A 15,222-nucleotide genomic window follows, 5' to 3' on the forward strand; every position below is an offset into this window, starting at 1 on the left:
AATAGATGGTTATATAGGCACTTCTAACTTTTGAAAAACTACAGGCGTTTTTAACGCATTGCTTATAGTTGGATGCCAAGGAAGCACTGTATAAAATCATGGACACTGTAAAAGTATAAGGGGAGAAACTGAAAAGTATTAAAATTCAAAAGCATGCAGTGTCCCAGTTCATGTGTAACACTAATCCAAATTGTCTTAGTGAAAATGAGCACATGTACAGCTTCCTGCAGCACTCTTCCTCTGGTCCTGCTGCTGCTCTGCTACCTGGGGCTAAACCATGGCTTGGCTTAGTGTTACATACAAACCTAGGCTCATGATTTGCCTGTCCTACACAAACCACAAGCTGTAGTCAAGATTCACCACAGTCTATGATACCAGTCACTAGTGGAGGGGAATCTGTGGTCCTCCCATTGTAGCTGGACTCCAGCAACCATCATCCCTAACCACTGATCGTATTGGTATTGGCTGATGGGGATTGGAGCCCAACAGCTGCAAGTCCATAGATCCACCCCTGCAGTGATGAAGGAAGTATGAGACAAATTAATAGTTCATAGCTCTAACTCAATGACTGGAACCTCCATGTATCAAACAGTATGCTAGGAACAATCCAGAGTGGGGAACTAGCTTCATGATTTCCTAAAATATTGCTTCCCAGGGGCACCTGGCTAGCCACTGTTGTCTTAGATGGCCTCCTGGTTTGACCTAACAAGGTGATTCTTGTGTTCTTGCTATGAAAATTGCACTAGTTTCAGTAGAATAGTTAACAGTTACTCTGCAAACTGCAATAGAACAATAGACATAAAACTTTTGGGGACATCTCTGTTACAAATACTGACTGACTAGTATGTATTTAACATCTAGGGGAAACAGTATTGGTCAGTGCTGTTTTTCTGGAAAAAGAGGTGCTGGAACTCACCATGAACACCTCCCTTGTTCTCTTAGAATGGAAATGGCGCCCACCTGAGAAGTGCCAGAACTGAGTTCTGGTGAGTTCCGGCTGGGAAAAAAGCCCTTCTGTTGGCAAGTTACTTCCGTGGTAAGATTCCACCAACCTACCACTTACTGCCAAATTGGAAAGTAAAACCGACACTGAGAGTTCTCATTCTGATTGACTATTCCATGAGCCATAACTCAAACATCAAAATTTAGTAAACACTGCTGGTTCTGTTACTCTAAATGTTAATGGTTGCATTTGCATTTTCTTCAGACTTTTGAAACAACCAAGTCCCCTTTCAATACTGGAAAACACATAAGACTTCAGTTTCATGCATTATCATTCCATAGATTGCACACGTTCTTGGAGATGATTGAAATAAAGGACCAATAGTTATCTGCAGCTTTGGTGTCAGGAGTTCTACTCCTCAAACAGCCACAAATATAAATATACAGTATATGTGTTCTGAAGAGGGAGATCTGGAAAATTGCAGAGGCTACTTCTATGAAAGCACAATGCTTCATGGAACCCTTCATGGAAGTATTATACATAGAAAAACAAATGGAAAATTATTTCAAAATCATAATGACACTATGCCTACTTGAGACATAATTATTTTTCCAATTGGCATGAATATTGCTTCTTTTAAAAAATCTGAAACATGGTTTTAATATAATTAATCTACGCTAAAATGTTGTAAAGTGTCCTTATTTAAGGTCTGGACATGCAGGCAGGGGAACAAACCAAGCAACTGAAATAACCTGGATGATACTTTATCCCATGGGCTCAGGGCAAGATATCTGTATATTGCTACAAGCTAGTGGATTCTGCAGCTTTCAGGGGCCCAGCAATGTCCAACTACTATTGAACTGAGCTGCTCTGATGTTAGGGGCTGAACTTGTCTAATCCTAAGTACCTTTGGCTGGCCACTGCTGAAGTCAGAAACAGAGGAGAATTGCAAGTGACCAAGAGTTAGGCTAAGGGGTGCAGAGTTTAAGTAACCAGCCAAATATTTGCCTCAGGGTCTCTAGTAGCGTTTTTAGCCCAGACCTTGCTGCCTCACCCCTTCCCCCATTCAGTAGCAACGCTGCTATCAGAAGGCTGCTGATGTGGTCCACACAAGTTATGACAAATACAGTGGTGCCTCGCAAGACGAAATTAATTCGTTCCGCGAGTTTTGTCATCTTGCGATTTTTTTCGTCTTGCGAAGCACGGTGTCGGGAAAGTTTTGGAAAAGCTTCAAAAATCACCAAAGTCTTTAAAAACCTCAAAAAAGGCTACCACACCGCGTTCTATGAGTTGCTCCTCGAAGTCAAGTGGCAACTGTATTAACGGTGTTAAGAAAAAGGAAACAAACTTGCAAGACGTTTCCGTCTTGCGAAGCAAGCCCATAGGGAAAATCGTCTTGCGAAGCAGCTCAAAAAACAAAAAACCCTTTCGTCTAGCGAGTTTTTTGTCTTGCGAGGCATTCGTCTTGCGAGGTACCACTGTACAATAGGATTTATTGGTGGGACCATTTAAGGGTAATTTCCAATGAGCAGTGGGGGAGAAATCAGTTTGCCTCACATTTTTAATGTGAACTACATTTCACACCACGAAACAAAACGCGGAATTGAAATGCAGCTACCCTTTGAAATTTCCTTGCCTCCAAATTTTATGTTGTAGTGCTCCAGTCAAAAATGTATTCTTGTACAAAAACGAATCAAGGAAATTTGTTCATAAAATAAGCAGTTTCATCTGTCCTTATTTCAAGATACCAACACTCACATACCTATGATACTCTGGCTAAATGCAAATGTTAATAAATAGTACTGACCTGGTCTTCCTTGAGGAATTTCTCAACATCAACATACCCTGCTGTGTATTTATGTTTGATAACAAGCTCACACCATCGATGTCGAACCTTTAGCAAATGAGAAAGAAAAGTAAAAGATTAGCTTCAGAAACTACAACTGGTTAAATAAAGCTCATTAAAACGCAGTTTCCTATTTTTAACACCAGTTGCCATCTTCAGAACTTGGCCATCAAGCACTTCTCCCTGACAGACCATTAATACTAACCAGACATACTAAACATAAAATGTGGCTTAATGAAAAACACTGAAATTCTAAATAACCCCTCTCCAGGATTGTTACAATAACCAATATATATAGATAGGAACACTGGCAAATGAATTGTATTGATATATAATAACTTACAAAATAGTTTTATACTGAAATGCCTTATTTCATTAAATTATTTATTATCTCTCAAACTGATTCTTTTTAACAGGTCAGTGTTTAAAATGAAATATTGCAAAATAGTGTGATGAAATAGCTTTCTCTGCACAGTTGGGGCTGATAAGACTGCTCAGAGGAAGAAACTGTGCCATCAGTGTTAGAGGGCTGCTTCTTCTTTGGCAATCACTCATAGCTAAGTACGATTGCACACTGCTAGTGACTGGAGCTGTCACAGCCAGCTTATACTTGGAAGCCCAAGCTTTATATGACTGGCAGGTATGGTGAAAGGAATGGAAATGGCCCTGCTGGTCAGCATCCACCAGGGGTTTATGTATTCATAGCACTGATAAGTTGCCTTTCCAAGATGGAAACAGCCCATTATAACATTACAGAATAGAAAGAGCAATGTATATAACATACATAAAGGTAAAGGGACCCCTGACCATTAGGTCCAGTTGTGGCCAACTCTGGGGTTGCGGCGCTCATCTCGCTTTATTGGCTGAGGGAGCCAGTGTACAGCTTCTGGGTCATGTGGCCAGCATGACTAAGCCGTTTCTGGCAAACCAGAGCAGCGCACGGAAACACCGTTTACCTTCCCGCCGGAGTGGTACCTATTTATCTACTTGCACTTTGACGTGCTTTCGAACTGCTAGGTTGGCAGGAGCAGGGACCGAGCAATGGGAGCTCACCCCATCGCAGGGATTCGAACCGCTGACCTTCTGATCAGCAAGTCCTAGGCTCTGTGGTTTAACCCACAGCGCCACCTACGTCCCTATAACATACACACAAACCACAAAAATAGAAGAGGCAGCACAGCCATGAAAAAAATTAAAACGTGGGAGGTAAATCCATGGAGGGAGGGAGGGGGAATGGTGATTATTCCGCAACATTGCTTGGGAAGGGGGTACTGTCAATGAGTCTGGGCAGTGGGCCTGGACTCTTTCACAGAAATGGCTTGAATGATGAAAACCAAGATGGGAGCTGCTGTCCTATTGTGCAATCAGGTCACTGACAATGTGTGTGAATGAAGCAACTGGACAGGTTCGATCATGTTGGTCCTAACCCAACAGTTGGCTTATGGTATGGCACCACAAGGAAGCAGTTTCCATGTTAGTGCAGGGGCAAACAGTGAAGATGCCAGTATCTTTAAGCCTTTGGGAGAAAGGGGAGAGTACTGCTAATATGGCCCCTCCTCAGACATTAAACAGAAAGGGATATCCATTTCAGTCCCTAATGCTTTTAAACAGTGTTGCAGCAAAAGCATCATAGAGAAAGCAAAGCCATTATGCAACGGAGTGTAAAAAATAATAATCTGAAGAATACTTAAGGTGACATTCTATAGCCCAGCACACTGCCTGTGCTGATTATCTAGCATAATAACTCCTCACCAACAGTTTCCTGCCAGAAGGTCTGATGCCAAGGCTGGCCCTGCCGTGCAAACAGGTGGCACGGCCTGCATCAGGTGGCACCATAAGGGGAACAGAAGAAGGCAGGAATTGGTGTGCGGATTTTGTAGCCAGGCTAGCTCATTTAACAGAAATTGTTTGGAAGGTTAGCTGCACATTTTATTTCACAATAAGAGGGCTAGAAACGCTTTCCCCCTATAATGGAAGAGTCTTTTCAAAAAAATGACAGCTCCGAGTCCAGAGTCCCTATTGGGGATACCGATAAAGGCTGCTGGGTTGGTGACCCCTGATCTAAACTAATGTCTTTCTGCATGAGTGTCAGGTAACAAGATAAATGTCTGCAGATCTAACACAAGGTCAAGCACCTGATTGATCAAGTTTAGTCTTGAAAACACTTAGAGACAGATACAGACTGGAGGACAAGAGATTACTCAAGTTGTTTTGCTGTCCTAGGTGGGGCAGTAAATGGACCTCCCATCATACCTTAAGTCAAAGTACCCAAGGGCAGCCAATTTACTTTAGAACCTGTGGGAGAAAATCCCAAGTACATCCCATTTCCCTCGCAGCAAAATGCAAAGATAATAAAATTATATAAATCAATTTGCATTCCTCTCATGATTCCCCAAAACACATACTGCCTATTGATAGGGCCATCCTTGCCAAGAAATGGTGTCAAACTTTGAAATCTGAAATAACTGTTATAATGGTTTGTGCTACAGTCTATCTGGACTGTGCTGAAGTAGTTAGCCATTTTTCTTTTACAGGCTGGGCTACTGCTGTTTTACCGTATCAGATACATATAATAAATAAGCCAAGTAAATGATCAAAACTGACCACTGTAGGCTCATAATAAGGATTTATCTAAAAGGATAAGCAACTCTACAGACTGAGCAAGACTGATTAGCAAGGTCTATTACAAATAGATGATGATTACTGCAGCAGGATTTAGCTTTAATGTGGGGTTGGGGAACACATAAAAGAAATTGTTGCTCCTGCAAATAAGCATTTATTGTGGAATGTTCCATACAACTGCTACATCCACACATCAACACATTAAATCACAAAACATTACATTATGCCAGCCCTGCAAGTGAAAACAGCATCAATATTCACCACTGACCTACAATTTATAGTGCAATCCTATGCATGTTTATTCTGAATTTAATGCAACACGCCCAAAGAATTTATGTACAGAGCTGCAGCTGTAGACATGATTTCTGTGGGAAAGTACAAGAATTCAGCCTTGGGTGTTAAAATTTATAGCTTTAAAATACAGGTGTATTTTTATAGTATACTCAAATGTTTGCTCCGTCATATAAAGCTGCGTGCATATGGCTGGAATTATCTGCACACTTACCTGGGAGAAAACCCCACTGCATACAGTGGCTATGTTCAGACAGTTTTATCTTGGTTTGCAATTCTTGTTTGGAGGATGCACTCAAGCTATAGTCTGTGTAAGTGTAAAAAAGGCCTGATCAAATGAGGATGTACGAATGGAAGAAAAGGGGAGCATGAGAGGAAGCACAGAGCAAAAACAGTGCTCCTTCTTGACCCTTCAAGCCATGGAAGATCATAAACATTACATCTGAATGCAGCTTGCAGCTACTTCCTGTCTGGAAGGAATTCCCACTTGAATCAATGGATCTGACAAGTGAGTGTTTTAAGTTTATTTAGTACATTTCATGTAGACTGAAAATGAGATAGTTGCATCCACTTCTATTTGCCCCCCCCCCCAATATCTGTTCTGAAGAGAGAGGAAATCCCATTGCACATTGCTTAAGTCCTTGTGCTAATGTGATGATTTTGTTGGAAACAAATCACAGTCTTTAACTGGCAGCCCCCCCCCCAAGGTTTTCTTTAAGGTGCTTTTAATGAAACAAAATTAAAACGCTCCTATAATTTGATCATTCCCCATTAAGGCAACTAGCCCATCAAAAATGGGTCAATAATACACACTTAAAGGTTGCTGAGTCTTTCCAAATACGCTGGGTTGGTATTTTGGAAGAAAAGTTTGGATTAAAAGTTCTATGTGCTTGTATCCCTGATGCTCAGACCTGGACAGGCACCTGGATTTGCCCCACACTTCGAGCAAACAGATCATAGTTTTAGCACCATGGTATCAGTTTCCTTGAAGGTCTAGTTAAATAAAATTTGTGCTACGCCAAACTTTTGTGAAGTTGGGTTCTTTTGCTGCAAAATTGCAATGAGAAACTAGTGAATGGGAAACTTCTTCTACCCACACACCTGCTGTTCCTGTTTGAAGCCATACTTTTCCCACCTGCTGTTATTTGGGTGTCCCTGTATGAATGTATGGATTATAAAAGGGCTTCTTCATGGTATGATCTCAACCAATCACAGATCACGTGATGAACATGAAATGCCACAGTGCTGTGATCTGGATCTGTGACAGCATCACGGAGGGCAAACTCTGCTACCTACAGCCCTTACATTGAAGGCAGGGAGGAAGGAATGTACCAACCACATTCTGATTCAATTAGTCAATGTGTGATTGGATAAGGAAGCAATGGACCAGTTGCCTTGGAAATAGGTAAGCCTTCCTTCTTTCACCAAACACCCATCTCCTTTTACCACATTTTGGGAAGATGTGTGAAAACAAAAGGTAAGACGTGTTTAATGGGAAGCAAAAAGTATTCACATAGCAACTCCCCATCCCTGCCACTTGAAATAATAAAATCATTCCAACTTATATTTTTGTGCCTGCAGTTCTTGTAGAAATAGCTGTGACGTGTGTTTGACAATAACCAAATATGTGCCTCCTATGCTTCCTGTTAAAAATATAGGGCTTGACATATGTTTTTAGCTGACATTTACTTGGATTTTTTGTTTTGGCATGGACATTGGTCCTTTTCAATGAAATTTCCAGCAATACTCAATCTGGGAGAGGCAATTATGATATAATAAAAAGACCATGTATGTCACAACTGCCCTGTTCAGGTCAGTAATCTCAGAGGAAAAATTCTTTTAAAAGGCCTGTGAACAAGACAAACAATTTGAAGTGTTATGCAAAACTGGTGATTATATAAAGTTTACATTCCAACCCAAATTTCTTGAATGGTATTCTGGACTAAATAATGCTACGTATGCCAGGGATATGTCATGAAGCAGCATGAACCAGGATCTGCTTTTGACTTTGGCTTCTCTTGCACACACAAGAGCTGAGCTCTTAACCAAATATCAGCAAATATCAAAGGGAACTTGAATATATTCTATACCCCAAGATACATTTAATGCACAGAACCATTAAATGATGGACACTGTCATCCAAAACATATGGAAGGCACTAGGTTGGAGAAGACTGATAAAAGCCAAGCAAAACAGCAAGGCGGTTCCTGGAAATAAGACTAATGGATTCCCCAGAGTTCCATTCTTGGTTTCCGAATTAATGAGTAGTCCTAACACAATTTTAGATCAGTACTTATTTCTGTATAGCTATTTCATTTATTCTTTGCTTTGAATATTTACATCCAGCCCTTTTAGTACAAAGTCCTCACAAGACAGCTTGCAAAAGAAACATAAAAAACAATATACAGTTGTACCTTGGATCCCGAACACCCTGGATTTCGGACGTTTTGATTCCTGAACGCTCAAAATCCGGAAGTGACTGTTCCAGTTTTTGAACATTCTTTTGGAAGCCGAACGTCTGATGGGGCTTCCGCAGCTTCCAATTGGCTGCCAGAGCTTCCTGCAGCCAATCAGAAGCCGCAATTTGGTTTTCGAACGTTTTGGAAGTCGAACGGACTTCCGGAATGGGTTCCGTTCGACCTCCAAGGTACGACTGTAAATGTAACATCATCTATAAAACAGCAGCCATCAGTTAGTTACAAGGCATAAAAAGCCAGCATAAAAAACAATAAAAGGTTTTACAAACCAACAAACAAAAAAAGTTCTCTGGGTCACTATATACAGACATGACTATTGTTTCTTAGCAACCTTGAAACTGTCTATACACGGATTGCAATTGTGGGACTATGACTGCCACTTTGGTTGCCATGTCTCCCATCAACAGGCACCATTTAATACTTGTTCTGCGCTTGCAGGAAACTGATCCTTTAGTGTGGCAGCACCTACACTTCTTGGAACTCCCTGCCTATTAACACCAAGCTGTTTTCTTTCTGGCAACAGCTTGAAATATTTTTATTTAGGCCAGCCTACCCTGACATGAAGTTAAAGATGTTGGCTATTTGCAGTATGGTAGCGCTGCAGATAGCTTGCTGGGGAGATCATGCATTAAAAATGAAAAGGACTCAAAAATAACTTAAACAAGGTTTTAATAAGAAAAACAAAAACTCCATTTACACTAAATACATTAACAACCAAACCAGACCCAACCACCAACCCAAACCCCAGGGTAATGGGAGAGCTAGGTGCTGCTCCTTATATACTAAACCCAAATGCTGACACACCTTAATCAAATACAACTCAGCAGCACCTGCTATGTTTCACAGCTTTAAAGTTGGGTCTCGTTATCTTGCTCTGGCCCTTGCTCTGGCCCCTTTAAGATATACACATCGAGTGGAACAATGATGAACCTTTACATTTAAAGAAACCATTCAACATTTCCCCTGCGGTTCATCATTGTGGAACAAAAACAGAAAGCATACTTTGTACATGTTTTTCATGTGTAACCTTTGGAAGTGCTTTTGTAAAAATGTCCGCAATTTGACTGTCACCAGGAACATATTCAAATACAACCATTTCATCAGCAATTAGTTGCTTTACAAATTCTAAACGTAACCTTAAGACTCTAGTGCGCTGCGTATTGGTCTCTGAGCACAGGATAGCAAGTCCACTCTGGGAATCAAGGTAAACTTTTACTGGTAGTGTTACTTGCATCTGTAGGTCTGCAAACACTTGCAGATACCATTCTACATCACGAGTGGCCTGAACGCATGCACATAATTCACTTTCTGTTGTGGAGAGACAAATAATGGTTTGTGTTTGGGACTTCCATTCAAATGGACAACCGTTATAACAAAACACCATACCAGACACACCCCTGCAATTATTTTGTTCCATTGCATGAGATGCATCGCAGAAAATTTCAAAACCTTTGTCAATACATGTTGTAAACTGCAACCTATAATGTTTGGTATGTTTAAGGTACATTACCACTCTCTTAAGAGCAGAGAAACATTGTGTAGTAGGCTTTTCCACAAATTTTGCCAGAAAGTGAAAAGCATAAGTTATATCTGGTCTTGAGATTCTTTGAATGAAATTTAGCTTGCCTATAGCAGAACGATACAAAGTTTTGTTAGGAAATGGCTTGTCTTCACCTGTAAAGGTGAAACCACACACCATAGGTGTTTCCTTCCCATTTGCATTTTCTAAACATAGCATTTCAACAAGATCATCAATTTTTGCAGTTTGATGAACCAGAAAAGATCCATTTTTGCCTTTCTCAATTTGCATGGATAAGTAATTTTTAGCTATGCCTAATTCCACTACATCAAATTTCTTCTGTAACTGTGATACCACCTGTTCATATTCCTGTTTAGTTTTTGTAGAAATTAATACGTCATCTACATACACACATATTTTTGTTACAGAGTTTGCCCTTTCCTTTATGAACACACAATTGTCTGCCTTTCCTTGTGAAAAACCAATATCCAGCAATTCTTTTGCTAAAGTTTGGTGCCAATTCCTTCCACTTTGGTGCAGACCATAAAGGGATTTGTTTAATTTGCATACCAAACCTTCAGCGGCGTCTATGCCTTCAGGAACACGCATAAAAATTTGTTCTTTTAAATCTGCAAACAAATATGCAGTTTTTATATCTAGGTGATAAACGGAATGTCCACGCTGTGATGCATCTTTTAACAAAAGCTTAACTGTTTCATATTTTACGCTTGGTGAATAACACAAATCATAATCTTCGCCTGGAATTTGTTGAAAACCCCTAGCAACTAATCTTGCTTTGTACCTTACAACTTCATTTTTGTCATTCGTTTTAACTCTATAAACCCATTTCGAATCAATAAGTCTCATATCTGGGGTTTGTGGTACAAGAGACCAAGTGTTATGCTCTTTTAAAGAAGCTATCTCGGAGTTCATAGCTTTATACCAATTTGCAGCTTGTTGCTTAGGTAATTTCTGAACATCACTGTAGCTTTTTGGCTCAAAAACTACCTTATTGGCATACACAGTATTAAAATGTTCATCTGCAAATCGTTGTGGCTTCTGTCTCTTTCTATCTGAACGTCTCAGTCCAGAAGGAGAGTCAGACTTCTCAGACTTAATGGGACTAAGTAAACCACTAGTTTCAGGTTGTAAATCATTGTCAGATTGAAGAGGTGCCTGTAGGCTAAGCTCACGGTCAGAAAACTCAAGAGAATCTGACCTCCCCTCGGGTGCCTGTGACTTTAAATCATCAAACAATTTATCAGACTCAACAGGCTTTTTGTCTTTTCCCATTAATTCAGAAGCACTATTTCCTGCTGCTTCTTCTGCTGTTTCTTCCTCTTCTTCCTCAGTATTATCTATACCATCAGTATCTTGGAAGATAGCAACTCCATTCCAATTTACAGTTTGTATCATGCTTCTGGTAATATGAAATTTGCCAGTTGCTGGTATGTAAATTCTGTACGCCCCCTGCTGGTAGCCCATTAATTTTCCCTGGACACTACGTTCACCCAATTTTTGCTTAGCAGGATAATGCATAATTACATCTGAACCCCAAATGCGGAGGTATTTCAGATTAGGGCGTTTTTTAAACAGTTTCTCATAGGGGGTGACATCTAAACCAGTATGATAACTGCGATTTCTAACGTAACAAAATGCATTAAGTGCTTCAGCCCAAAAGTCTTTGGGCAGATTAGCATCATGCAGATACGTTTTAACCCCTGCCTGTAGGTCACGCTGCACAACTTCAACAAGCCCATTTTGCCAGGGACTTCGGGGGCAAGATAACTCATGAGTAGTCCCCTGCGCTTCCAGGAATTTCTCAAAATCCTCAGAAACAAATTCCCCGCCCCGGTCAGAAAATAGGTTCTTAATTGGTTTGTTAAAGTGCGTTTTTACCCAGTTGCAAAAAACTTTATACTTTTCAAATGCTTGGGACTTCTCAGCTATTGCATAAGTCCAACAGTATCTACTATACTGGTCTATCAGAGTAAGCCAGTACTTAGAACCTCCTAATGATGGTGGGAGTGGCCCAACTAAATCACAATGTACACGCTCAAATGGTTCAGTTACTTTCCTATCTGAGCACCTACCCTTGCGTGCAACCTTAATCTTATTCTTGCAACAGGATAGACATTGCATAAAGAATTTACATGGTTTTAAGTTGAGGCCATTAACGATATTCTTTGTCTTAATTACATCAGCAAAATTCAGGTGTCCCAGAATTCTGTGCGCCTCATGGACACACCCGGAATGAGGCCTTACATTCCTCAACCCCTGGCTTGACTGTGCTGCTCTGCAATTTATAGGCGATTGGGAGTAGGTGCGAAAATACAGTCTATATAAACCATCAGAGTCCCGGGCATACAATAAACGTTTGTTCCCATCAAAAAACTCACACATTGATTTTAAGAAACGCACAGTTATGCCTTGACGAGCAAAACACCTTACTGACAATAAATTGTCCACTGACGGGCAGTAAATGCAGTTTGCTATTGTAATGTTTAAAGAGTCAAGTTTAACAGTACCTCTGCCAAGCGACTGCAAGACTTGTGAATTGGCTAAATGTACATTACCAATTTCCTCTTCGAAAGAAATAAACAAGCTTCGATCATTGCAGATGTGCTGAGATGCTCCAGAGTCTATAATAAAAGACTTCCACTTGGCATCTTTAATTCTTTTACGATTTGTAGTCCAAGCATGAAAAGCTCGCGGCTCGTTTCTGTCTTTACTATACGATGTCTGCTGTTGGGCTGACAACCGTAACTGACGAACAGAAACAGACTTGGGAGTACTTTGCTTTCTTTTGGCTCTGCAGTCCTTTGCAAAATGTCCTTGCTTATTGCAGAACCAACAACGCTTTGCAGCTTTAAATGCAGTTGTATCACCACAGGTTTGCATATGGCGTTCCTCATTCTTTCTGGAAATAGGAGTGCTTATGGCACAAGCCTCCCTTCTATCCAACTCGCCCATTAATCTTGCCGTTACCCCTTCCACAGTTAATTGTGCTGGTGGAACAGCAGATATCTGGCTAGCTATACCATCAAAGTCCTCATTAAGGGAACAAAGGATGATAAAAACATACTGAATATCAGGTATCACCATGTCCCTTCGAATTAATTCGCCGCGTATTGCCTCCAGACGTCTCAAGTGTGCTGCCAAATCACCACCAGGCTGCAACTTCGTCTGGTACAACTGCTTGAAAAACGACAATGCAGATGCTGACTCTTTTCTAACATGCACTGCTGCAAGACTGTCCCACATTTCTTTGGCAGTTTTCTTATTTCTTATATAGACTACTTGCTGGTCGCTGACTGCCAAATTAATTATCGCCCTGGCTTTTGCATCTCCTTTCGACCAAGCATTAGTTACAGGGTCAGGAGGGTCATCAGTTACATAGGTCCATACTTCTCTAGAGGTCAAGAGCGCCTCCACCCGAAAAGACCATAAACTATAGTTCTCATCTGTTAGCTGTGGGAAGACCAGAGCCTTCTCAGCTTCAGGAACCCGGTCAACCATTCTGGAACTCTTCCAGACCCACAAAAAATTACACTAACAGGAGAAGGAGTTTTCAAACCTTTCTCAGAGTCCAAAAATATGCAGTCATCCACTCAGCAGCTGGGCCCATAACCAAAGATGTTGGCTATTTGCAGTATGGTAGCGCTGCAAATAGCTTGCTGGGGAGATCATGCATTAAAAATGAAAAGGACTCAAAAATAACTTAAACAAGGTTTTAATAAGAAAAACAAAAACTCCATTTACACTAAATACATTAACAACCAAACCAGACCCAACCACCAACCCAAACCCCAGGGTAATGGGAGAGCTAGGTGCTGCTCCTTATATACTAAACCCAAATGCTGACACACCTTAATCAAATACAACTCAGCAGCACCTGCTATGTTTCACAGCTTTAAAGTTGGGTCTCGTTATCTTGCTCTGGCCCTTGCTCTGGCCCCTTTAAGATATACACATCGAGTGGAACAATGATGAACCTTTACATTTAAAGAAACCATTCAACAAAACATGTGTTTTATTTCTTTTTAGCAACTGTTAATTATCATTTTTTGAATATTTTAAAATACCTGTTTTTACCTATAATAAAGAATTATATATATTTTTGTAAACCACTTAAATAGTTAAAAACAGCAGATTTGCAATGGTTTCTTCTTGGCCCAGTGGCAAAAGCACACCTTGCCATCCTCCCCGCCGTTATAACCCAACAGGTACCAAAGGCTTCTGGACTACTAAGAACCTCAAATGATATCAATAGGCAGACGCCAAAACAGGGCAGAACCTGTAATATGTGAAACACTCCTGTCTTTTGCAAGACTCCCTTTGCCTGAATGAACCTTCCCTCACGCTCCCACATTTTGCTGCAGGATCCACTAGTCCCACTTATCTTTCACTATAAACAGATAAAGGGATACAGGCCTCACAATAAGGACTGGAGTGAGGAGACAGATTGCAAAATACCTTCTTGAAGAAAGAACTTTCCCTTTCTGTGTCTGCTGTCCCGTCTCCCCGTCCCGTCCCCCCGTAATGTCATCCTCCTCCTACTGAATAATGAGGCACAAGACACTGACGCAACACAGAGCCTGCAGTTCTATTACCTTTAGGGTGTCCTACATTTAACACAGCATATTGAAATGAGAGCATTAAATGCAACACGTATCCTTGCCACGTACAAATAAGGAGACACATATATGCTCTTTTAGCAGCGTTCCACATACTGAGGGAGCTTTCTGAGGCACAGCTGTGTTTATTGCCCTATTCCAAACATTTATACCACACACATCATTGTGATCTCTTGGTGTCTCGGTAATTGTCGACTTTCCATAAACTATTCCCGAGAGTAGGTATAACTTTTACCATTAATATACTGAAAACTCTGCAGGACAATAAAGCACACAAAAGCCAGACGGAATAACTCTTGCAGATGGAGGGATGGATCAGATTATTAGTGAGGAAGACTCTCACTGTTAAGCAGACTGAGTGGCTCATTAGGAAACCAGAGCATAGTCTGGAAACTGTACCTGCACAGTTCTTTATTCCACTACCAGAGGTGGGGCACGCTCTCTGCAAAAATTTGGTCAGTTGTGGAACAAGAAGAAGACATTTACATGCTAAGAATCCCCACCCTCCCCAACTGTATGATTATAGTTCTGTCTCAAAGGATAGAAGAAGAAGAAGAGGAAGAGTTTGGATTTGATATCCCGCTTTATCACTACCCGAAGGAGTCTCAAAGCGGCTAACATTCTCTTTTCCCTTCCTCCCCCACAACAAATACTCTGTGAGGTGAGTGGGGCTGAGAGACTTCAGAGAAGTGTGACTAGCCCAAGTGTGACTAGCAGCTGCATGTGGAGGAGTGGAGACGTGAACCTGGTTCCCCAGATTACGAGTCTATCGCTCTTAACCACTACACCACACTGGCTCTCCAGTGTTCATTTTCACACAGATTAGAAGACTTCTCTTATAGTTATAGTTTCAGACAACTCCACAAAATAGTCCAATGTGGATAAAT

At 40.9% G+C, this 15,222-nt stretch overlaps 1 protein-coding gene across 8 annotated transcripts in view; it reads right to left on the bottom strand.

Annotated features, from left to right (window-relative positions):
- The window catches only part of AOPEP (aminopeptidase O (putative)), a 180,662-nt gene that overhangs the window by 5,823 nt on the left and 159,617 nt on the right, over positions 1 to 15,222 (bottom strand). For all 8 annotated transcript variants that reach the window (XR_013394626.1, XR_013394627.1, XR_013394624.1 and 5 more), the window contains one exon: positions 2,751 to 2,837. Coding sequence is in view for 1 of the 8 variants with exons in the window: in XM_077936063.1 (XP_077792189.1) it covers positions 2,751 to 2,837 (87 nt within the window). In the remaining 7 variants the exon portion in view is untranslated. The remainder of the gene's footprint in view (positions 1 to 2,750; positions 2,838 to 15,222) is intronic.

Source organism: Podarcis muralis, chromosome 11, assembly GCF_964188315.1.
Source record: "Podarcis muralis chromosome 11, rPodMur119.hap1.1, whole genome shotgun sequence".
NCBI lineage: Eukaryota > Metazoa > Chordata > Lepidosauria > Squamata > Lacertidae > Podarcis > Podarcis muralis.